General features: G+C 43.7%; 1 protein-coding gene across 1 annotated transcript in view; it reads right to left on the bottom strand.

Annotated features, from left to right (window-relative positions):
• The window catches only part of DEPTOR (DEP domain containing MTOR interacting protein), a 131,919-nt gene that overhangs the window by 25,804 nt on the left and 82,915 nt on the right, over positions 1-23,200 (bottom strand). Inside the window, exons 5-8 of the mRNA XM_059395088.1 lie at positions 16,941-17,126; positions 14,695-14,829; positions 9,863-9,933; positions 7,842-7,946 (exon numbers count right to left, since the gene is read on the bottom strand). Coding sequence (XP_059251071.1) covers positions 7,842-7,946; positions 9,863-9,933; positions 14,695-14,829; positions 16,941-17,126 — 497 coding nt within the window. The remainder of the gene's footprint in view (positions 1-7,841; positions 7,947-9,862; positions 9,934-14,694; positions 14,830-16,940; positions 17,127-23,200) is intronic.

Raw genomic sequence — 23,200 nt, 5'->3', positions numbered from 1 at the left:
TTCCCCAACGCTAGTTCACGCCTAATGATGAGCAAAGGGACACTAACCCTACTGCTTTCCATCAACTAAGGGACAAGATGGCTAGACTCATAGCATGCTGCATAAGACATCACCTTTTATTCCCACGCATGAATTTCCTGAACTCAACTGGAAAAGAACTACCTTTAACACAGTTAACAGAAAGCATTTTTTTTTCATCTGTGTTGACCATGATCCCACAATTTGCTACTTGAATGCTCAAATTGTCTTGGCTAAATTAATTAGAAACTTCGGATGGTTTGCCCAACCTGGCCTCTCTTGGTTCAGAAGGAAAAGTCCATGAGAGATCTAGGTTTGTTGCTATGAGGAAGAAAGTCCAAAAAGCAGGATTTTTACTTTTTTTCCTTCCATATAAGAAATAGGAATTTCTGAAAGCGTAAAAAAAGAACACAATGACCATGCTTGCCTTACTCTGAGTCAGATAGCTCTGTTTCTATATAAACATGCAAAGAAACAAACAAAGAGAAAAGAGGCCCCATAAGTCCACATCCATCAATTCATCACAGCAGGAAACACGAGAAGAAGCCAGGAGTCTTGAAATCCCTCCCGACTGTTGGCACGGGTTGCATAAAAACTTGAATACTGTTTCTCACAGGATTTAATTATCCCCACCAGAAAAAAAGAAACTTTCCAGAAAAGAGCAAGGATAGCTTTTGTGCCTTATTTGTAAATACGGCTCAAATTTCTTCACAGTGTGAAGGCTGAATGGTTTACCCTGAAAGAAGGTGATTAAACTAACACGGACAAATATTCTGCCTCTTTCACTTGGGTGACCCAGTAAGATCTAGAGCTGACCCAAGTGAGAGGTTGGTGCCAAGAATAAAAATTATTTATGTGATCTTTAAGCCAGCACAGGTGAACATGTGACTGTCCTCATAATTCATTTGAATTAAATACAAATTCTTCCCACAGGAGATATCAAAGGTCATGCATCCCCGAGTAATTTGCAAGAGTTCAAGGTTTTATTGGGATGTATCATCTATTTAACTCTGCCTCGTGGGTTTTCTTTTTATGAAATAATGCAGTAGGAAACATTAGTAGGGCTTTGGGCAGTGAGACCAGGCTTGAATCTAGTTCTGATGTTCACAGACAGGGTGCCTTGGGGAAAGAGATTCACTGGGTCTCAGTTTCCCCATTCACGACGTCGGAAGAACGCTTCCCTTCCACTTTCAAAAGTTGGAAGAACAATAAAAGAGAGAATGCATATGACATGTGTGGGGATGCAATATAGGTGTTCAATGGGTGAACTTTTCAGCCTTTCTATGGAAGCACAGATTCATTGGATCATTCAAAAATTGTTTCCAGCACTTACTAAATGCTAGGAATTGTGTTAAGTACTGGGAACATAGTAGTTAAGACAGACAAGGTCCCTACATTTATGGAGCTACTAGAGACAGATAATAAACATGTAAGTACTATTATCAGATTCTGATAAATACTATGCCTTAAAAACCTAAGACACAGTAATAATGGTAAAGAGTGACTGGAGGGAGACAGGGAGACTATCCCAGGGTTTTTAACGGAAGCTCCTCTGAAAGACTGACCTTTAATCTGAGACTTTGATGACAATAGCAGAGCCTGTCATCCAGCCTTAGGCAGGAAAACTTGGTACTTGGGAGGGACACCAGCACGGCCAATGGAGTCTTATATAAGCACAACAGGGTAGGAAGGTAATGTTATTCTCAGCAGGGTCCAGATCATGGACACTGCAGTCCACGGGAAGACATCTGGACCTTATTCTCATTGTATTGGGGAGCCATTAGAGGATTTTAAGTGCCAGAGCCACTTGATTAGATTTATTTGTGGGCAGATGAAGACACAAGCATGATGTATTTGTGAAATGTAAAAATTCTCCCCTGTCTACAGTGGAGAACAGCCACTAGAGAATCATGCAAAATAAAGTTATGATAGACAACGTGGTCCAGAAATGGGTTTTGACTTGATGTGATTAAAAAAAAAAAAAAAAAAAAAAGGATGTCATTCAAGGTTATGATGTGAATCCATGTTTAAGTGATGGCCATTCGACTGTGGCCTGCAGTCTTATGGAAGACACTTTAATTCCTTTCAAAGTAGAAGAAAATAAGGAAGAAATAGAATTATTCCTCCTGGAACCATTTCTTTCTCTAGGATTTTAGTATTCAGATGTTGGTATTAAATGGCCTTAGGTACAGAAAAGGCCTAGTATGGTGCAGGGTCAGGCACACAGAATACACTCCCCCTTTTGCCTTGAAAGAAACCACAGTCTACTGTTCTGGAATTCCTAAAAGGTGAATGAAGAGTTGTCAAAAAGAAAATGTAGCAAACAACCTCTTCTAATTGAAAATGTACTCAATGCTGGGGGAGCCTGGATGGGTTAGCTGGTTAAGCGTCTGCCTTCTGCTCAGGTCATGATCGGGAGTTCTGGGATCAAGTCCCACATCAGGCTCCCTGCACAGTGGGGAGTCTGCTTCTCCCTCTCCCTCTGCCCTTCTGCCTTCTCGTGCACTCTCTGGGTCAAATAAATAAATACAATCTTTTTAAAAAATGTACTGAATGCTGAACGGTTGACTAAGCTTTTGATGATTCCCATATTTCATGCTACACTGTGGAGTTGTAATGCCCAGTGACTTTACAGTTTTCATTTTTTAAGCAAAAGAACCATCAGAAGGAAAACAACTCCAAATGCAAAGATGCTAGATCAAGTGCAAATTTTAATGACTCCTATGGCTGTTTTTTAAGGCACGGGAATGAGGAGAGGAGTCGTATGAGACAGAACATCTTAGAAAAGATGCAACTAATTGTTCTCTCTCTCTCTCTCTCTTTTTTTTTTTTTAAGAGCATCTTGATTCAGACAAAACTAAAAATAAGGTTATAGTCTGGGGCCTCTTGTAACATCATTTCCTTTTAGGTCTCTGGGAACAAACATTTTCCTACAGCATGGAGAGCAAGTCATCAGAAGGGAAGGGGAGAAACCAGACTAAAGACACACTGGACAAACAAGCTTGAGATCATATAGAAGTCGAATAATTGACTGAAACATCTAAAATTCCATTGCATTTACAGCGGAGGTCAGGCTGCAACTTTCCCTGCTCTACACGTTTGTAGGCTCCCGGCCCTGTCTCTCATTCATTCTCAACTGGGATGCCCCACTTTGCAGTCCAGTTGTCTGACCCAGCCCTGTCTGCCTCAGTCAGCAGTGTAGACGGGGAGGCCTGAGAGCTATGGGGCCACGGGGCTAGGTAGCCCAGACACAAAGATCTCAGATGTCTCTACTCCAATCTAGAATTTCAGCAGACCCTATCATTCTCCTGAAGGATACCTGTTCTCTGAAGTTCTTCTAGACATTCTAGAGAATGTCTATTCTAGATTCTAGAACTCTAGAAGAACTCTATTCTAGAGAAGTAAATTTTAATACAAACATGAAGGTCTCCTCGCAGGATGGATTAAGGATGCCATTTAAACCGGGCAAGGAGCTCTCCTTTGGGTCTGGGAAGGTCTAGAAGCATTAACAGGGGCAAATGGCCCTCAGTTTCTTCAGTCTGGGGTCTGTCCTGTCCATATGCTGGTGGCCCACATCTTAAAACTTTCCGATCCCCACAGAAAGTTGACATAAGAGAGAGAAATGGTACCCATGAGAAACTTAGCTACAAAATGATCTCTGTTTTGGCAAGTCAAGTAGTGAAATTCAGTAGCCGTGGTCACAAAGGCTCCGGCGCAAGGCTCTGTCCACATCAGAAAGCTGGAGAAAACCAGGACCGTGACTTGAGGGGTGAGGCTGGCGTTCCACGGAGACAGTGACCCTGAACACAGAGCGAGGCTCTTTATACTATCCTGGGTCAGCTTCTGCCAGTCAGAGGTGCTAAACGAGGCTTCTGGCCAGAGCTTTGGATCATTCCTACTGCCCAGACCAAGCAGGTCAATCATTACGCAGGTCAGCGGGTAAGCTCCCGTGGGCTGCTGTCCTAACCGCCTACCCTCCCAGGGCTCAGCACCACCAGACACACCACCCTGCAGTTTTCCTGAACAAGGGTAAAGGGCAGCAGCAATGTGACAGGTCAGTGGACACGAGCCTCTGGAACTGGATTATAGGAACGGATTTTTATATGAGTGAAGTTATTCGAGGGCAAGTAAATATGGTAAAATAGGAAATAGTTCAATGTTTTCTTCGAGAAAAATAATGTGCTAAGTAATTAAAATGAATATACACAGTTAAATTCTATCAATGTGGAAGGGCATGGTAGTCTCTGTCTTTTTCATTCAACCAGCAATACAATTCAAAAATATATCTCTATATATTCATCTCAATACACAGTTTGACCAAAAGCAGTTTCTTTGAACATTTTTTTTTTTTGGTTTTGTTCTTATTTTTGTTTTTAAGAGAGACAGCGAGAGCAGGGGGAGGAGGCAGAGGGAGAGTGAGAGACAGAATCTTAAGCAAGCTCCATGCTCAGCGCAGAGCCCGACGTGGGGCTCAGTCTCAGGACCTGAGCTGAAATTAAGAGTCAGATGCGAAACTGATTGAGCCACCCAGGTGCCCCTCTTTGAACAGTTTTAATGCCATATCTTAACAATCCTAAGATTTCATTTGAGTGTTTCTATTAAATGATAAAACACTGTGTTAGACAATTTAAACAAGTTTTTTTGCCTTCTGGACTTACCAGAATCTTTAATACGCCAACATGCTTTGTGAATTTCTGAAAGGGCATTAAAGTGCACAACAGTTTGAAATAATTTTAATTACAGGGTTCCCTGGGCAGCTCAGTCAGGTAAGTGTCCAACTCGATTTCAGCTCAGGTCATGATCTCGGGGTTGAGAGATGGAACCTTTGCACTGGGCATCGAGTCTGCTTAAGATTCTCTCTCTCCCCCTCTGCCTCCCCATTCCCCACAGCTTGTGGGCATGTATGCACACCCTCTCTCTCTTTTAATTAATTAATTAACTAATTAATTTTGATCACAGAACCTCAGGTCAGTATATTTTGCTGGACCAGAGAGCTGTATAATACAACTTTGGAAATGCTGCTCTAATAAATCCTGCATTGTTCTAGAAACATATGAAAACCATTGTACACCCCTGGAGAAACTGAGACTATAAACCATATGAAATAGTAGCTTATGATGTTGGAAAAAAACCTATCAGGTTACCCACTTATCAGGGTATATACACTAAGGACTTAATGAATGGACCGATCGACAATGCCTAGAACAGTAATTCATGTTAATCAATAAAGACAGACTACAATCAATTACATGGCCAAGCACAACAAGGTCTTCGACTGCAGCGTACGTCCATCACTTTCCCCAAAGCAAACATGCTTTAGGTCAAAGCCCTATGTGAGTGAGCACATGCTTAGCACTGAAGCATTCTGCCAAAAATAATTTCTACTAGGTGCTTTCCTATGGAAATAAAATATAAAACTCTTCCCCCAGCCAAGAGTCCCATTAGAAAATGACAAATTCAGCCTTGGCACAGATACAAATGCTCGCCCTTTCTGCTCCCGGCCAACTTCCCTGCTCTGAGTTTCTTTGGTGCTGTGCCCGCTGCGGATGGAGGAGGGAGGAAGGGCCTGTCACACAGATGGACTTGGCCAACAAGGCTTCTGCAACTCAGCCAGAGCACAGCACCTGGTGAGCCCAGGCTTCCCTGTGTGAATGACGGTGTTCCGATCAGGGCATAGAGTCAACCCCTAATCCTACAGCACTGATTACCCAGACCAGCAGTAATCGGTGGTCTGTGTACCCTTGAGCTGGTCTCTGCTGCCCCGATTTCTTTTCCAGTGGGCACATCAGTGGAGGGTAAGTGTTGGACATCAGAGCTGTGAAGACCCAAGCCATGCCTATCACTTGACTGGTTTACTGGTCCAGGAAAAGGACTGACCATGGGAGGTGATGAGAGTGCTGAAGAAATGAGCAGAGATCTGTAGCTTTCAAGCCTTCTGCATCCTCCCACAGGCCCAGATAATCAAGACATAAATATCCTCTGAGAAATATTTTACAGATGACAGAAGAAAACTGCGATAGGCAAAGGTGTTTTCTGTTTTTGTTTTTTTTTTTAAAGATTTTATTTATTTGAGAGAGAGTGAGAAGGAGGATGAGGGACAGGGAGAGAGAATCTGAAGCCGACACCGCACTGACTATAGAGCCTGACGCGGGGTTTGATCCCACAACCACAAGATCATGACCTGAGCTGAAACCAAGGGTCAGGTGCTTAACTGACCTAGCCATCCAGGCAGCCCAGGTAAAGGTGTTTTTAAATAGAAAACCAATGCTCTCAGCAACTTCTTATATGATATTTCTGTGTAAATAAAAACAATGTGCCAGATGGTGACTACCCTTACCCAGGTGAGCCCCGAGTCATCTATAGAATTGTCAAATCAGGATGCTGTCCAGCTGGAACTAATGTAACATTGTACTTAATTATACTCCCATTTAAAAAGCATAAAGAAACCAACACACACACACACACACACACACACACACATATATCCTTACATATAGATGTATGTGTGTATATGTATATACATAATATAAGAAGTCGGAAGATAGAAGTTAAACGTGTACAGGACTATGCTTTACTGTATGTCAATCACACCCCAATAAAGCTGTTTAAAGTTAATGTAGGGGGGCCTGGGTGGCTCAGTAGGTTAAAGCCTCTGGCTTCAGCTTGGGCCATGATCCCAGGGTCCTGGGATAGAGCCCTGCATTGGGCTCTCTGCTCAGCAGGGAGCCTGCTTCCCCCGCCTCCCCCCCGCCTGCCTCTCTGACTACTTGTGATCTCTGTCTGTCAAATAAGGAAATAAAATCTTAAAAAAAAAAGTTAATGTAAATAGTGGTTACATCTGAGTTATGAAAGATTACAAGCAATTATCATTTTCTTCTGCTGGCATTCTCTACATTTTCTTTTGTTGTATTTTCTAGACTTTCTTGACTTTATATGTATTATTTTAGTACCATAAAATATCGAAAGTTATTTTCAAAAATCTTCCACAATTCATTCAATTTGTTTGATGTTTGTGTCATTCTCTGCACCTTATAAAGAGTTTCCACATATTTAACAGCAGAAGGAAATATATTATTTGAGAAAGGATAAAACGGGTTCTGAGGTAGTTATAGGACTTGTTCAATGTCAAAGATCTAGAAATTAGCAGAACCAAAATGCGAATCCCAGATCTCCTCTTCCAAATCCCATGACTTCTGTTTTCTTCTTCTCACTGCTTGCTGCCTCCCATGGTCTAAGCATGTTCCACTGACTGCATAAATGCCCCCAAAGTTCTATACGAAGTATAGAACCAAAGCAGTAGAGTTATCATATAAGACTTGAGCAAAAAGTGGGGCATTTGGGTGGCTCAGTCAGTTAAGCATCTGCCTTCAGCTCAGGTCATGATCCCAGAGTCCTGGGATCGAGCCCTGCACTGGGATCCTTGCTCAGTGGGGAGCCTGCTTCTCCCTCTCCCTCTCCCTGCCTCTCCCCCTGCTTATACTCTCCCTCTCTGGGTCAAATAAATAAATAAAAGTCTTAAGAAAAAAAAAAAGACTTGATCAGAAAAAGCTACTATTTTTTGTTCAAACTCAGTACTGGTGGAGGGGAGAGATGAGACCAACCAAGCAAAGGCCGGAAACCAATGAGGCCCCATCAGAGTGACAGGAAACCTTTTCCTCCTGGTGGCCACATCATACACTCTTGGCTTCACTTCAACCCTCTTCAGAAAGGGTAAAGGAAACTTGACCAAAATGGGACCAAACCACTCAGGGAGGGAACGTACAGATGGAAACAAACAACGAAACGAGGCTAGAGGTGTTCAGACATTGCCCACTTGGAGGTACCTTCATTCCCGCTGCCGCTGCTGGGCCACTGGGGTCCACGGCCTGGATGTGGCATGGCTTACTTCCTCGTACCACAAAGCCCCAACCCACGGCGTCACCGACAATCTGGAGAGGAAAACCACAATGAGTAATCGGCAGATGGTCTCTAGCAATTTGCCTGTCCTTCCAAGAGAAAGAAAACCAGCCCAGGATTAAGGTGCACGTCCTGACATCTCTCTCCTCTGTTCTATCTGAACCTTGTGGGAGAACATGACAGTTTGCTTCTATCCCAAACACAGGCATATCAATGTAGAAAGGGGTGGGAGGGTCAAGAAAATACCTTTTTGGCAGAAAGAAGCTTCCGCTGTGAGTTGTACTCATCAGTACGTAACCAGCAGATCGCCTCTTTCTTGGGCTGCTATGCAATTTAATATCAGACTCCAATGGAAAATTTAGAAGATCATGAAAACATGGTTGAAATTTCTCTCTAGACCCAAGTTCTGTTCCAAATTTATTCTTTTTCCCCTGGATCCAATGATACTTTCCTGGTGATCTTGTTATATCCGTGAAGTCCAAAGGAACAGTTTAAATTACCAACGGTGCGGAATATGAGGAGTTTCAGCTTTTTTGAAACACAACTTTGTCTACCAAGAAAAGTAAGTGAATAAGTACTTAAAGTTTACAATTTACAAGGAGGGACTGTTCCAAAAGTGTTCGAAACTAGAGGGTGCCTTTTCCTATAGAATCATTACACTTGACAGTTACATTCCCTGGGCAGCTCCCAGACATGTCTCTAATACATACCCCAACTAAAATGCAGAAGACACACGTTCACAATTACTAGCAATGAGGGCATTTACATTTAAAACCAAAGAGAAATACTTACAAATATAATCAACTGTTTCTCGTATGCTTGAGAATGATGCAAGGCAGGAAAGCAAGTGCAATTTTGGTGAACATTCTCAAAAAAAAGTTTAGACCTTCCATTGGCTTTAGGTTTTGCTGGTTACTAGTTCCTTATACCTAATTTACTTCCAAAATATAGTTTATCTTTTACAGACATATTTCCAATGCATTTTTTTCATATTGATGGGTTAGGACTGACCCCATCTTTATTTCAACTCCTCGGTGCCCAGAATGTGAGGCAGGCCTTGACAAATATTCGAGAAAGAGAGAGAGAGTGCAAGCAGAAGCAGGAGCAGGGGGAGAGGCAGAGGGAGAGACAAAGGGAGAAGCAGACTCTCTGCTGAGCAGGGAGCCTGATGCGGGGCTCGATTCCAGGCGTGTGGGATCATGAGCTGAGCTGAAGGCAGACTCTTAACCAACTGAGCCATCCAGGTGCCCCCCAAAGTTAGAAGACTGAAGGAAGAGTAGAAGTGCCTTCAAGGGCACGTCCATGTGGTTTTGTGCAGAGACTGAGAGAAAGAGGCAGGGAATGGAGAGAGCGTGAGGTTCTGTCAAGCAAAGCGCTTTGATTCTGTTTAAACAAACCCAGTGGGGCTGGTAGTTCTAGAAGGAAGCCTGGAGGACCTCCAAGAAGGGGCCAGTGGCCAGGAGGGGCTCACAGGTACGCAGTGCTCCAAAATCCAGGGCTTGTATAACTCAAGACATGCTCAGCATTGTCAAAAGCACCATTACTTGTGGTAGAACAGATTATCCCATAGTTTTCTTTTCTCCCCTAAAGACTCCTGTAATGTCTTAAATGAATTTTGGGATTAAATGTAACACAGAAGGAATTATTGGCATTATTTGCAATGCCATTTGCCTTAAAGTCTGTAATTATATCAGACTAAGTATATAGTGGAAACCTTTTCTTAAGGGCACATCAAAAAGAGTTTAAAATGCTGTATTAATCATAATTTATGTCAAGTCCTAATGCATTTTAGTGCCCAAGGGTCAAGAAAATCTATTCTCATAATAATGCCAAAACAAAAGGGAAATTAGAAGGTTTTCAATTCTGTCCCTAAGCTACACACTGATTCACTGACACATTGACAGGGCACAGAGAGAAAGCATGAGAAAAACCCAAATGAGAAGCCTACCGTGAATGTCTTCCTTGCGTACGGAGCCCCAGGAGTCAGGAGTTCCTCCGAAGTTACAGGTCTCTTCAACACTGTAAGACAGACACAAGGTCAAGGTGAAAACCCTTCTGCTCGCTTGTTCATTCATGTAGCGGATCTTTACTGAATGCCTCGTATGTGACCGTCCACAAACAAGCATGGCAAGGATCCCCACTTCACAGTGTACCTTTCTAGCCAAACAGAGACAGAAAACATGAGCAGGACAATTAACCCTAAGCCCAACTTAGAGACTTCTGGAAAGAAGAAATGGCACAGGCGTGCGTTGATATTTTTCTATCAAGAAAAAGTTTCCTAGTGCTCACGCTTCTTTCTTTTGAATCCTGACAGGTATTCAACAGGACAAGGTTAAGAGAGAGACTTGACTCCAGCAGTCCCATAGCCATGTTTCAAGAGCTACCCCCCACAACATACGGCACACATCTCATCTCGCTCATGGAAGCTTTAGTTATTTCCTGATCAATACCCTGGACTACATGGACACGCTCACTGCCTCTTGCCCTGAGGAATGATGCTAGAGGAATGTTAAGCATATTCAGCGTGTGCTAGGCTCTATGCTAGGTGCTCCAAATATATTATCTCATTTAGTCATCACAAAAGCTATCTAGCTAGGTTCCACATTATCCCTATTTTATTAGTGAGACACCAGAGGTTTAGAAAAGTTAAATAGCTTTGTCCAGGATCTCAGCCCTCAGGGGTAGCAGAATCAAGATTCAAACTTGGGCACTGGATACCAAGGCCCAGCAGCCACTGCGACATGGGTCCTCCCATGCTCTCTTTCTCCATGAGCAGAAGGATGGGCTCAGAAACTCCAAAAGGCAGTGGTGAGTTGTCCTCCTAAGACGTCTGTTCTTATCAGCTCGCCACTGTTGCCCAGGAAGATGGCAAAGCCAGCAGCCAATCCCTGACTTGCAGGCGGCCAAAAATTCTGCCAATACCCTAGTCCCTCCTTATCTGTGGGGGACACATTCCAAGACCCCCAGTGGGTGCTGGAAGGCACGGATAGGACTGAGCCCTAGAGATACTACATTTTTTCCTCTGTGTATGTATTCATGATCAAGTTTATTGTAGAAATGAGTCACAGTAAGAGATTAACACCAACCCTAACAATAAAAGAAAACAATTAGAACAATACGCTGTAATGAATGTCTCCATCCATCCTGGGCTCACTAAGAACTTGAGGGGGGCTGCTCTGGACATCCAGAGAAGCCAGCAAATGGGGACCCAGGGAGCTTCCTTACCTAGTTAGACAGAGATCATGACCTTGGGTATCCCAAAGACACATGAGGGGCCAAGGCCAAGCCCCTAACCTGGCAAAGTGCCAGCCTTCAGTTCCCTTGGCTGGCAGCATTCAGAGGTCAGGGGCCAGTCCTGGAACAAGGGTACAGCAGAAAAAGATAAGGCAGCACAGGGCAAGACCTCAATGAACCACCAGGAAGCATGGCCCTAACAGACCCTCTCTCTGTCAAAGGCCATGAAGTGCTTCTCGTTGAGAGGACAGGTGGCTGAGATGACTGGTTGCTTTTATAAAGCTCATAAAAGAGAACATGAATTTACATTCTCCCCAAAAGAGGAAGCAGGTCGAGTATCAAAGAAAAGAACCTCTCAGATGAACAGGAGATAAGAGAAGAGGTCCACGGTTGAGAACTCAGACTTTTAAATTTCCTATCAGACAAGTCCCCCCGCCTCCTCCCCAAAACCACTTCTGGGTGTATGAATTTGGATACAGAAAGCACACTGTACTGTAATATTTATTATTACTGTAATAGTACCATGATGTTACTATATTATTACTGTAATATTACTGTCCACTTCTTTAATATACATAATCTTTCTTTTTACTGAGCTATAATTGACATCTAAAACTATATTAGTCTCAGGTTACAGCAGGTTCAATATATGTATATATTTTTGGCAAACCATCACCACAATAAGTCCAGTTAACACCTATGAACTCACCTAGTTACAACCTTTTGTTTTCTTGTGATAACCTTTAAGATTTATTTTCTTAGCAACTCTGAAATGGACAATACAGTAGTACGAACTATAGGGGTCATGCTGTATATCACACCCCGGGACATACTTATTTTCTAATGGGAAATTTGTATTGTTTGCGCATCTTCACCCGCTCCTCTGGCAATGACCAATCTGTTCCCTGGATCTGTGAGTTTGGGTGGTTTTTGTTTTTTTCCCATTTTCATTCCATATATAAGTGAGACCACATATTTGTCATGTCGCATAAGGCTCTCAAAATCTACCCAGGTGGTTGCAAATGGAAGGATTTCCTTTTTTATTGTTTTTTAATGACTGAACGATATGCAGTTGTGTCATATCCCTCGTCTTCTTCATCCATTCGTCTAGCCATCGACCCTTGGGTCGTTTCTGTGTCTTGGCTTTTTGTAAATAAGGCTGTGATGAACGTGGACATGTGGATAACCTTTCAAGCTTCCATTTCCTACCTTTGGATAAATACCCAGCAGCAGACTTACTGGATTATATGATGGTTCTGCTAGTTTCCTGAGGACCCCTCGTACTACTTCCCATGGTGGCTGCACCCATTGGCCTTCCCACCAACAGCGCACGAGGGTGCGCTTTTCTCCACATCCTTGCCAACACTTGTTATTTCTTGTCTTTTTGACAACAGCCATTCTAACAGGTGTGATATCACAGCTCGTCGTGGTTTTAAATCACACTATACTGTGATATTTGACCACCATACTAAGAAAATAAAATAAATTAAAATATTTTAATACACTTGCCCTTTCTTCTGTTGAAAACTATAGAAATCTTGAAGCCCGTGGAATTATCCTTTAGCTTTCTCTTTTTGTGTCCTTTGGAAGTTATTTGCTCATTACAAGAACACCAATCACGGGATTATCTGGTAGCGCCTTTTTTTTTTTTTTTTTTTGGCTGGCTTAGGGTATTTATACACAGTACTAAAAAAAAAAATACATCCAGATGTAAATATAATGATTAATTTGAAATGCCTTACTGTGAAACCCTGCTTATCTGCTTGAGAAAAAAAAAAATCACACATGAGCTCACTGCACCCTGGGAACCCTCCCAAGAGTGAGGGAGAAGCTTGTCAGAATATGGGTAAGACGTAGGATTTATGAAGCACAGTTAAGACAATTGAGACAACCACAATGGAGACCCAAAAAAGGCAACCTGACCTTTCTTTATTGCCTCCTTATCAGCATACTTTCCCTTTGAGCCAAGGGGGGAAGAGAAAGGAAACAGGGCAAACCCACCCAGGAAAGGTGGATGTGTAGTTCATTTAAGTAATTAACACTTCGCTCTGACTCTACCATTGTATGCAAATGCAAGCAAGAAAAAAAAATGGCTTTAGCCTCGCTAACCCTTTTCTGAAATTGAAGTCTACTGCTTCTAACTCTAGGTTACACCTGTCAGATTTCGATCTAGGCTTCAAAAAGCCTATTTCTAAGAATACGGTTCTCCTTTTCTCCTTCTACCTTATCAGCAGTGCTTGTTCATTGGAAAACACATGGGGGCTCAATGATTTTCTAGCCAGAGTCAGTGTGGAAGCCAGTTTCTTCATTCATTATGATTTTACTCTTCCAGCTAACCCTCCAGAAGGAAGCAAAAAAAGGTTAGATTAGGTAAAATACCCATTTGCCTAGATAACATCCTTACATAACAGTTTCTCCTAAAGCCCTTTGATCAATATCTATTTGTCCTTATTAACATGTATATTCTCTCCCCCCCTCCAACCAGAGAGATGATGGGTTCACTGAGGGAAGGGGTCATGATCTTTCGTCTTTATATCTCCAAATGTGGTGATGAGAGAACAACATGAGCCAAAGGAACAAAGGTCCTTCCCTAAAGGTGATATACTGGACAGGGCGTGAAAAAAAGGGTGTTGAGGGTGTTTTCAAGGCAGTGATTATTGGCACGATGGACCACGCAATCTAACCCTGGCAGAGCGGTGGGTAAGGGGCAGTGAGAAGCCTCCTGTATCTGGGAGTTACAGGAATCTGTGGGCTGAAGAACCAACAGGGTCTGGGTCGCCTGGGTGGCTCAGTGGGTTAAAGCCTCTGCCTTCAGCCCAGGTCATGATCTCAGGGTCCTGGGATCGAGCCCCGCATCTCCGTCAAATAAATAAATAAAATCTTTAAAAAAAAAAAGAACTGACGAGGTCAAGGAAGAAATGTTTTTAAGCACGAGCTCATCACCCATCTTTGTGCCTACCTAGACTTTTCTTTCTGGAATGTAAAGGCCATGGAGTTCGATGAGTAGGATCAGAAATGCAAGGCACCAGGAGTCATTTTCAGAGAGCACAGGATTTGCACAGATCTGTGCCTCTTCTTTGGGGGCTGCTGGGACTCAAAAGATCTTTGCATCTGCTCAAACCCTCTTAGGAGTGTGGGGCTTCTCCCAGATGCCCGGACTGTGGATATCTTCCACTGTCTTCCCAACCGCCTCTGAAAAGAGCTGCCTTGCCCAAATTCCTGCCCTCCTCCCCAAGGGCAGCTGACATCGAATGAATGCTCAAAAATGAGGGTTGACAGGCCTGGCCATGTCACCCCAAGCTGGGACAACTCTGAAGGGCCACCCAGACTCCAGAACTCCCCCTGCAGTCAGGGGGCTGCCTGACCCTCCCTCTGCCCAAACCTCCACGTTTCCCTTCCGTTCGAGGGGATGCTGGCACCAGATTCCCACTCAGGAGTCTCCCCCAACCCCAGCTGAGAATCTGCTGCCCCAGAGGGACCCCGCCTGCACACCCGCCCCCGCGCCCCAGTCACCGCCAGAAACGGGGCTGCCTTTCGGCCACTCACCGGACTTGGGGTTGCAGAGCACCGGGGGGCTGCCGCTCAGGGTGGGGCTGCTGCTGAAGTAGCCGCTGCTGCCGCAGCTGCTCATGCTACTCCTCCGCACGGCAGACACGATCTTGATCTCCTTGCTGGGGCTGACTGTGCGGGCGGGAAACACGGCGGGTCACGGGGGAGCTCGCCTCCCCTCCCCCGCGCTTGGCCAGGCCAGCAGGTCAGGAAAGGGCACCCTGGCCTTGGAGTCAGAAAAGCAAGAATTTGGGCACCTGGGGGGGGAGGGGGTTCCGTCGGTTAAGCGGGGGCCTTCGGCTCGGGTTCTGATCCTGGGCGCTGGGATCGTGTCCCGCCTTGGGCTCCCTGCTCAGAGGGGAGCCTGCTTCTCCCTCTGTCCCTGCCCCCTGCTTGTGAGCTCGCTCTCTCTCAAATAAATAAATAATCTAAAAAAGGAAACAAAGAGAGAGAGAGAGAGAGAGAGAGAGGAAGAAAGAAAGAAAGGCGGGCAAGAATTTCAACTGCAGCCTGCCACTCCTTTCAGTTCTTGGAGCCTCTACTTGCCCAGCTGTGAAGTGGGAATAATGCGAACCCACGGGATCGGTAGGAAGAGTGGATTATGTGACGAATGGGAATGTACTCAGGCGCATAAAATGTTGTTTCAAGAATGACCGAGCCTGTGCTGAGCAGTCCTGGAAGGATGTAAATTACCTCCCGGCTTGACACTTCTCGGAGTAACAGTAATAATAAAGCCTCCTGATTTAATATGAAGTCACTAATCACCCAGAGCCATGGAAGAGGGAGATTAAAACACAAGACCATGTATTCAGCTCTGAAAGTGTATGTGGGGCAGCAGTCGGGTCTGGTCCTCTTTGCCACAGAGTGTGTGGCTCTCAGCAAGGGAGAGGAGAGAGGAGGGTGTACGGTCAAGTGACAGAAGCCGCGGAGAGTCCCCGCTTAGTGCCTGGAACGTGGGAAACAAACAAATGCTGGCTTTTGTGGTGACCACGTCCCCTCTGTCCTCCTTTTCATCACTGTCACTTTCAGGTTCTATCGGGACCACAAGACACAGGCAGAGCTTAGTGCTAGAAGAGAATGGCAAGAGTCACTGTGCATTGGCAGAAGGCTGCAGCCCGAAGGGGACACACGGCTGGGGTGTCTGAGCACAGACGGGGCCCCGGAGCGGCTGCGAGTCCTCACTTTCCCTGCGGGGCTCTTGCTTCCTTCTTCCTGCCGCCCTAGTTCTGTCTGCAGGATGAGGGGGGTTGGGGCAGAAGCACTGGCGTTAAGACAGAACTGGCGTGAGATCCAGCTCTGTCCACCCTTTTCTAGCTCTGTAACCTTGGGTAAACCCCTCCACTGCTCCATGCCTCAGTTTCTCCACCCACAAAATGGGAATAAGAAAAGTCCTTCCTCTGAGGGTATAGAGAGAATTAAAGAGGAAAACTACGCAAGCAAGCTTAGCTCAGTGCCAGGAGGCACAGGAAGGTGTCAATATGGCTGCAAGAGTTCTCACTGCCTCCTGCCGTAAGTAACCAAGACACACATTTTCACTGTGCCCTGAGTTTCAGGCAAAGCCCAGATCGTGCAAACCTTAGACCAACCAGTTTCTCGGGTTAATCCATACCAAATTTTCAGAGGGGTTGAAGATAGCCATTTAAGCATTCCTGCTTCTTCCGAAGAAGGGCACCTCAAGTTAACCTTTTCCAGGTGAGCGGGGTTATCTTTGCGGACCTCTGTCAGTGTCATTTCTGGCAGGGGTCACTGTAAATATGGGGCTGTGTGACCTTCCATGTGATGTCCTCGGCTTTATGAGCTCCTCTGCTTGCTTTTCACAATTTGTCTTTGTTCTGGGTCACCCCTTCATGCCAGGTTGACAATCAGTAGTCTTTTAGTTGAATATGCCCTCACAAGTCCTATTCACCATTAAAACATAGAGCTTGTCAGTGCTCTGATTTAGAAAACTGGATCATTAATGATATGCAAGAATTGTTTACAAATGAAAAGTAAATAAGGTAGCGTGAGGGCTTAAGAAAATCTCTATCACGAAAAAACATAATTTGATATAACTATGTTTTCATGACATCTAAATGGACTGCCCAGGAACAATATGGTCATGCTGGGTTCCCCCACCCCGCCCCATACTTTTTGGTTATGAATAAATAAAAAGGTGCCGGAGAACAGCCTTTCACAAAGGTGAGGCATCACTAGTTCTCAAAAGACAAACGCACGTGATCACATACACAATGAAACTGACATACCGGACATAAAACTGGTAGATTTCCGATTGTCATGGCTCTGCTTCCTCAGGCAGAAGGGGCTGTCATGAGTTTCCTGAGACGAGGGCGATTTTTCATTGAGCAGCTCCATCAGTCTGCGTCTCCGCCGGAAGTTCATTCTGAACTGGTAGAGAAGGTTGCTGTCCACGAATGGGTGCTTGTTGGACACTGGGAAGGAGACACAACAGACAGGCATGTCTCGTGTCCTGGCCACAGAGCACCGCAGCTAGGAGACTCTCTCCAGCAGGGGCAAAAGTCTTTGGAAAGAGTGTAGTTCTCCAGATGCCACATGAGCTTGTGGTCCACACACCATCCCAGGAGCTTTCCACGTGCCGTGCACTTTAAAAATTTGCTAACCAGGGGCACCGGGGTGGCTCAGTGGGTTAAAGCCCCTGCCTTCGGCTCAGGTCATGATCCCAGGGTCCTGGGATCGAGCCCCACATCAGGCTCTCTGTTCGGCAGGGAGCCCGCTTCCCCTTCTCTCTCTGCCTGCCTCTCTGCCTACTTGTGATCTCTCTCTCTCTCTGTCAAATAAATAAATAAATAATCATAAAAAAAAATTGCTAACCCATTCCTTGGGGGAAGTTGCCTGACTTCACTCCCGATCTAAAGTCATACTCTTCCTGGTGTTGTCTGAGCCTCTTTGCAACCTCCCACTGAGCACCTACCACATGGAGCCTGCATTGTCTGTTCACTTCTCTGCCTTGTCCACTCAGCTCTAGGCTCTCTGGGGCAGTGATCATGGCTTTATGTGGTCATGAGAGTCCCCTGCTAACTTTTAACTTAGTGATTCTTATGGTTGTTTCACTATCTTTAAATGGTGACTAGTCACTTTGGCTAAACGCATGATTTGGGCCACCAAGACAAATACACTTAATTCAGTGGTAGTTCTGCAATGTTCTTAATAAATGACGCCATTCTTCTTAATAAATGATGTCATTCTTGGATTCAGGAGATGCTGAATGCATCCTGGACCAAGAGATTAGCCAATTACACTTGGATATGATATCTACAAATAGTGGTTCTTTTGTGGATAGTCAAATTCTTTTTTAATTTTTATTTATTTTTTAAATTTCTTTTCAGTGTTCCATAATTCATTGTTTATGCACTACACCCAGTGCTCCATGCAATACGTGCCCTCCATAATACCCACCACCGGGCTCACACAACCTTCCGCTCCCCACCCCTCCAAAACCCTCAGATTGTTTTTCAGAGTCCACAGTCTCGCATGGTTCATCTCCCCCTCCAAATTCCCCCAACTCCCTTCTCCTCTGCATCTCCCCATGTCAAATTTTAATAATAAGTTTACTTTATCCCTACATTCAACAATGCTGTTTTAATAAAATTTTGTAGAGAAGTTATTTCTGGCAAACTTTTCTGAGTGTATTGAGATCTTTTAAGTCCTCAGGTTGACTTAGGCAACAGTACCTTAAATTACAACCTGAAAATACACACTTCTGTATACATTTATTAATGCCTATTGTTTTCTCTTTGGAGTGTGACATATACAAAACACTGGCTCTGGTATAAATAAATACAGAAAAACACTCTAAATCCAACCAAATTCCAGAATGGTCAAAAGTACTTTTAAAAGTATTTTGGGGGCGCCTAGGTGGCTCAGTGGGTTAAAGCGACTGCCTTCGGCTCGGGTCATGATCCCAGGGTCCTGGGATTGAGCCCCACATCGGGCTGTCTGCTCAGCGGAGAGCCTGCTTCTCCCTCCCCCTCTGCCTGCCTCTCTGCGTGCTTGTGCTCTCTGTCAAATAAATAAATAAAATCTTAAAAAAAAAGTATTTTTAATTGAAGTAGAAATTTGGCTGCCAATTTCGTCTCCTCAGGCTTTAAATACCGAGACCTAGAGTTGAAGTCATACCTGTGCTCCGTTCTACACCTCCCCAACTCCCCACTACCTACAGCTCAGAGGGTAAATCTGGCATCTGAGATGAATGGGTTAAATTCAAATAGTCTTTATTCATCCTATTCCCTCTCCAATCCTGCAAATGACCTTAAATGTGACCGACCGAATCAGGGAAAACAAAAGTTGGACGAGACAGTAGACCACACTTGATAAGCATAATGCCAAGTGGACTGTAAGAACTCAAAAAATTAGACCTCTATTATTTTACAAGCACTGTTGTTATTTTTACAATTACCCTCCTGTACTGATGATGATGCCATTTGGCTTATGGGAATTCAGTTTTATGACACACGATATTTAATGCCCCACTTCCATTTTCAAGGGCTCATTTGGATTTTCACGCCCGAGGAGCAGCCACACTCTGTGAAAACGAAGGTCTCCGTGTGTTCATCCTCCAGCTGTGTGGCTGGAACAGATGGAGTCCAATTCTCCTCTCAGAATAGAAAAGTGACAATTGCATGTGTCACCTGCATTGTTTTCAATAAATTACTTGGCTTTTAAAAGGGTTTTTTTTTTTTTTCCCCTCTCTCTCTCATTAAAAGTTGGATGACATAAACACTGAATTTCAAGCATTTGCTTTGTTTGTGAGCATAGCCTTAGGTATACCGGAGATAAATGTAGTCACAAAATGTTGATGAGCACAGGTAGACAGCCATATTATAGCAACGATCAGTTGACACATGGCTTCCATTCATTTATGCAGCAATGTGAGCACCTACTAAATTTCGCACACCATGCAGTTCTCTCTCTTAGCACGGTGGCTGGAATATGACAAATTATCTGCTCCTCCTTTCAAAAACCAAAAACTGCTAAAAGAGACATTGCTTCATATAAGAATGAAACAATCAACATTCTTAACATATAAGAATGAAACAATAAACCATTACACACTCTCTTCGGCTGAGTAACTTTTAGAAACTAATATTACCCAATAAAAAGTGAAGGTTCTAGAGTTCAATGACCTCAGTTTTGATCTCAGTTCTGCCAACCTGACTAGCAGAGTGCTTTAGGCAACTTACTAAACTTTCAACTTTTCATGGCTTTGCTGTGAAGGAAAAAATGGGATAATGGATGTGAGAGATTTGGAATATTGTCTGAAATCTAGTGATTTAAGTCTTCTTGTTCTTAGACTCCTAAAGATTGACTTTAGCCTTCGGTCATAAATTACACATGTAAAGTCTCAAGAAAGAAACAATGGCTAAATGACAGGACAGTTTATATTCCAGAGAGAGAAAAGCACTGGTTCCTCCTACACTTTAACATGACATTCACTATATTAAATCCAAAAGCCACTTGCTACATAGGCGACTTACTCTTTGGTAAACACAGAAGAGATAATCTAAACTCAGGAGGAAAAACATTAAAGAGAAGGAAAGGAAAACCATTTAGGGGAAGGTAACTGGTGGCTCTAAAACTTGAGGTTGTTCCAATTCTTTACTTCTCAGGTCCCAACACTGTACAGAGCTTTTATTTAAAGTAAATATTGGGATACAAACAATTTGACAAATTTTGTTCTTTGCTCCTTGAGACTATGAACCTCTAACCAGGAATAAGTAAGACAGAATATTCAAAGCTGACATTCAGTATCTGTTTTTTCTAGTTGTGCTCTTTCAATTATAGTTATAATTGAAAAGTGATAATTATTTATCCATTCAATTTATAATTTCTGGGACTTATGAAGACTTTCCTCTCATATGGGTAGCATTCCCAAGGGGCTTGACTTGGCTTCGTATTAAATCAGACATAAAAATAAGAGTAAAAGCAGGCACAGTCAGAAAGCTGTAAATTCAAGAGGACCTAATTGCTTAGGAAAGTGGGGGTTCTAGAAGCACTAAGCTCACAATGTTGTCAATACTTGGTAAAAGAAAAGAGATCCTGATTTGCTGTGTGGTTTTCCTTTTCAGAAAGCATGGGAGAAATGTTATAATAGTGTGACATACATAGATTCTTTTTGTAGACAACGTGGCTACATTTTTCTCTTATAAGTTTTTGGACGACTTCGGCAAACACAAAGAGACCTTGAAAGTGATTATCTACAAGAGGGGAAATTGGCTTCTCCACCACTGACACATAGAATCTAAACATGAATATAAAAATCTATCATCTTGAAACCTGTAAATTCAGCTGAATATAAAAGACATTTTAAGCTACTTATCTAGTCGGATTGAAGAAGGTCACATACTTTCATTCATCCTTGAAACGTTTGCTGGCAAATGACATAACACAATAGGCATCATGAAACAAGCCCACTGAACCCAGCAGTGTGATGGGGAGGGGGTTGGGGGGTTTGGGGAGAGAATGTGCAGTCACCAACTGCTCTCTGGATGGCATTTCATCAAACCTTTAAACTTTTATATATTCTTTAATTTTTTTTAAAGATTTTTTTATTTTTTTGAGAGAGTGTGAGTTGGGGGGAAGGGTGAGTCAGAGGGAGAGAGAGAATCTCAAACACACTCCCCACTGAGTGCAGAGCCACCCAACTTGGGGGGGGGGCACTTGATCCCAGGACTCCGAGATCATGACCTGAGCCCATATCAGGAGTCCGACACTCAACTGACTGAGCCACTCAGGCACCCAGGCACCTCCATCAAACCTTCTTAAAGGTGATCTTGGATCTGGGATTACATAAGTAACTCGGCAGAGTTAAAAGAGGGCTTAACGGGGGGGGGGGGGGGGGAGAGGAAAGATAATGCTATTGCCATGAGGAGAATGAGGTGGGGGCACCATACTGGTGCTGAAGCTAAAAGGTCCTCCAGGTCACCCTGAAGACAGGAGACCCTCAGCAGCTACCCTGATAAGCATCCCTCAATGGTCCTCCACACAGCAGAGGTTGGTGTGGTTCACTCCTTCCCCCAGGGCACCCTGGTGGGTGAAGGATCGTTCGGGGACCATCCAGGCTGTCACTCTATCCTACTCCTCACTCCATTTCCTCTCGTTTGCTTTCTCATCTCCCTTTACTGCGTCCTAAAAGGACCATTTCCCCCCTGCAAATACTGTATTGACATTGACAAGACATTGACAAGCGTACTGACCAAACCTCAAGACTAAACAGGTCACGATCTAGTCCTCAGATTTAGGGTTTCTAAAAGGCAAATAAAATGTGCATATGCAAGTGCTACACCTCCACTGCCAACAAGCCCAAAGCCTTCCGTTGTCTCAGTGTCCAGGGAAGGCTTTGCGGCCTTTGGCTTCCCTGTTCCTGCTAATTCACCACCCTTCAGAGTCCAAGCAACCCATGTCGCTTGGTAGGCTGCAGATTTAAAAAACTGGCAAGACTAAAAAATACTGTTATCATGCTTTTTAATCATGTGTTTGGTGGAAAACACACACTGAGAACTAACTACAACAGATTAAAGCTATTTTTTTTTTTTAACCTGAGCTATACTTAAGGTCGTAATTACCCATCTCAAACCATCCTAAAGGAATGCAGGAGTTGAAAGAGCCCTGTTTCCCCAAGCAGCAGAAGTCCTTGATTCAAGAACATTAAGCAATTGTTTTTAAGTGCCTGTGGCACATAAGGACAGAGCGAGGTGCTTGGGATCCTCAACTCTTCAAACGGCAGTAACAGCAGTGAGTCAGAGAACTAAAATAATTACTTCCTGAGCACCGACAACATTTAGTAGAGGATATGAAAACAGGAAATTGGTTTTAGGGTATAAAGTCCTATTAACTGGTACTACTAAAACAAAACACTTCACATTCACAAGGTTAGAACCCAATTACACTAACTTAATTGATTGAAAGGAGGAGAGGATGGGAAAGAGACAAGGAAGAAGGACAAAAGTCACCCTAGAAAAGATAGCAGAAAAGAAGAAAATCAAAACATGACATCGCGATGGCATAGGTTTCTGCATCTTCTGTGTCTCAGTGTCAGAAACACAAAGGTAATAAACAGACAGTAGGTCAAATCATGTTTTCTTCTTCTCTATGCATCATTAAATAATAGCTGGGTACATTCCAAAGACCAGAACCTTCACTGTTAGTGATAGAACTCAAGACAAAGGATATGTTTTTCAGAGACTAAACCATACCATAAGGGCAAAGGTCTAAAAACAAATTTATTTTGTCCAGGAAATGGAATACTGTACCTATAAAAGTCAATGAAAACCATTTTGTGACTCTGTTCTAGATCTTTTGGAATTGTTGGCATAAATCCAAAGGCCTCATGAGAGCACCTCCATGTTGATGGATTTAACATGTGTGCATTCGGCACAGAGTATGGATAAGATACTGCGTAAGACCAGCAAAGGTGAGCCCATCAACGTGATATCGATGCCTCCCCACTAAGGCATCTGATGTTGTGGATGTTGATGAAAACAATAAA

The sequence above is a fragment of the Mustela nigripes genome, chromosome 3 (assembly GCF_022355385.1).
Source record: "Mustela nigripes isolate SB6536 chromosome 3, MUSNIG.SB6536, whole genome shotgun sequence".
NCBI lineage: Eukaryota > Metazoa > Chordata > Mammalia > Carnivora > Mustelidae > Mustela > Mustela nigripes.
The sequence above is the reverse complement of the archived record's forward strand: the minus strand, read 5'-3'. Positions and strand labels throughout refer to the sequence as shown.